This window comes from Condylura cristata, unplaced genomic scaffold, assembly GCF_000260355.1.
Source record: "Condylura cristata isolate star-nosed mole 26May11 unplaced genomic scaffold, ConCri1.0 scaffold00042, whole genome shotgun sequence".
NCBI lineage: Eukaryota > Metazoa > Chordata > Mammalia > Eulipotyphla > Talpidae > Condylura > Condylura cristata.
The window spans coordinates 4798812-4800633 of record NW_004567143.1 but is presented as its reverse complement, the minus strand read 5'-3'; the positions used below and the strand labels follow the sequence as shown (position 1 = coordinate 4800633).

The following is a 1822-nucleotide window of genomic DNA, read 5'->3' as shown; positions in this document are numbered from 1 at the left end:
GAGTTCCCTGGGTCGACGCGACACGCCAGAGCCTGGCAGCTGAAGGCCACGCCCCGACAAAGCCGCCGGCCCGAGTCACCCCACTCCCGACAGGCTGGCTCAGAGCCGCCGGAGCGAGCCCCGGGGCCCCGTCTGCACCGGGCAGGGGCCCAGGTCCGTCAGGAGGCCGGTGCTCAGGACGGGCGAGGCTCCCCTTGAGCCAACGTTCTGTTGCCGTCCGGGGAGGTGCAAGTGAGGCCAGGGCCCCGCGCCGGGAGCCGCCTGGCAGAAGGCCAGCACCGCCGAGGCTGAGGAGCCCCACGACCAGGCAGGCCTGCGGGACTGGCCAGGACGACGTGTCCGCCTTCACCCGCTCAGGCTCTGACGCGGGACGCGAGCTAGGCCCACGTCACTGCTCCTTCCCAAGGAGGACTCGCGCTTGGAATACTCCGGCGCGGCCGTCCCCTGGGACCTGCTCCGGACCTGGGGGGGGGCGCTTACTTGATGGGCGCGGTAGCTCCTTCTGGCCCCCCAAGCTCGGAGAGGGGCACGAGGTCCCACTTGAAGTGCAGCCCCCAGTTGAAGCCGCCGCGCACCACGGGGGACGAGCTGTAGGCCAGGGTGTCGGCGCTGATGATGTCGATGACGGGGCACACGACGGTGTGCCGGTCCTCCCGGATGGCGGCCAGCAGGGGCTGCAGCCACATGGCGTTCACCTCGCAGTGGCTGTCCAGGAACACCAGCACGTCCCCTGGGGGCAAGGGCGGGCTCAGCGCACAGCCCTCCTGCCAGGCGGCCCCCACTTCCGCCTTCCCTCCCCTCGCTGCTGCCTCCCCTAGCCAGTCACATAGTCAGGGACCGCAACCTGCACGTGTGGCCTCTAATTGCCATCCTGCATTTTAACTAAGCGGGAGCGAGGGCTCCCGCGGTCGCTTCGTTTGTTTGCTAACTGCGGCGCGTCCGGGCACGTGGGCGGGTCGGCGGCTTGGCTGAGGAGAGGCCCAGCAGCGTCTGCGCAGCTGCTCAGGCTCCAGCACGGGCGTGTCCTGCTAACCGCGGCGGCTCCCGACCCCCGAGAGCCCGCGTCTGGGCAGCTCCGGCCGCACCGCTCCCGGGCAAGGTCAGCCGGCGCTCCTGAGGCGAAACGGATTCGGACGCCTCCTCTCCCGAAACAGCGTAGCCAGGTGAGCCTGGCCCCAGCCCCAAGCCCTGGCTCGTTCCTGCCGGGGCCTGGCCTGTACCTGCGCAAAGCTCTCGAAGGGACCTTGGGGCCGCCGCCACCCGGAAAGCGCTCACAATCCAGCCTAACAGGCGCCTCCCCTGGAGCAGCGCTCGGCCTGTACCTCTCCCAGGGTCAGTGTGCGCGGCCTGTGCTTGAGGACCCAGGAGCAGCAGCAACTTTCAGGAAGTGACTTTATGGCCATCAGGTCGACTGAGGGCCTGTGAGCCCCCCGCTGAAATCCGAGGGGCGCTGTCGGCGGCGTGCGCCGTCCCCCCGTGGGCAGTGAAGGCGCCCGGGGCAGGCCGGCCCAGCGGCCCCCCGTCCTACCTGTGGCGTGGGCGGCTCCAATCATCCGGCCTCGGATCAGCCCCTCGCGCTTCGCGTTTCGTATCACTTTAACTTTCCCCGGGAGGTATTTCTGGACATACTCGTCCAGCTCTCCTTTCAAGTCATCTGCAACAAAGAGCCCGAGTCACCGCAGCGCGGGGACGGCGGCTCACGGCGCCTCTCAAGTTCGGCTGGGCCTCGCAGCAGCCGGCCAGCGGCGCGCCCTGAAGACCCGCTGTGCTGTGGAAGGGCCGTGCCGGTCACCAGAGGAGGAGGAGGCGCGCCGGTGCCCGC

At 69.7% G+C, this 1822-nt stretch overlaps 2 protein-coding genes across 2 annotated transcripts in view; both read right to left on the bottom strand.

The window, feature by feature from the left end:
- The window catches only part of LOC101619722 (inactive polypeptide N-acetylgalactosaminyltransferase-like protein 5), a 49871-nt gene that overhangs the window by 3735 nt on the left and 44314 nt on the right, over positions 1-1822 (bottom strand). The gene's annotated exons all lie outside the window — the stretch shown is intronic.
- Positions 375-1822, bottom strand: part of LOC105854493 (polypeptide N-acetylgalactosaminyltransferase 11-like) — a 4952-nt gene continuing 3504 nt past the window's right edge. Inside the window, exons 2-3 of the mRNA XM_012733886.1 lie at positions 1529-1654; positions 375-730 (exon numbers count right to left, since the gene is read on the bottom strand). Coding sequence (XP_012589340.1) covers positions 477-730; positions 1529-1654 — 380 coding nt within the window. The 3' untranslated portion in view covers positions 375-476. The remainder of the gene's footprint in view (positions 731-1528; positions 1655-1822) is intronic.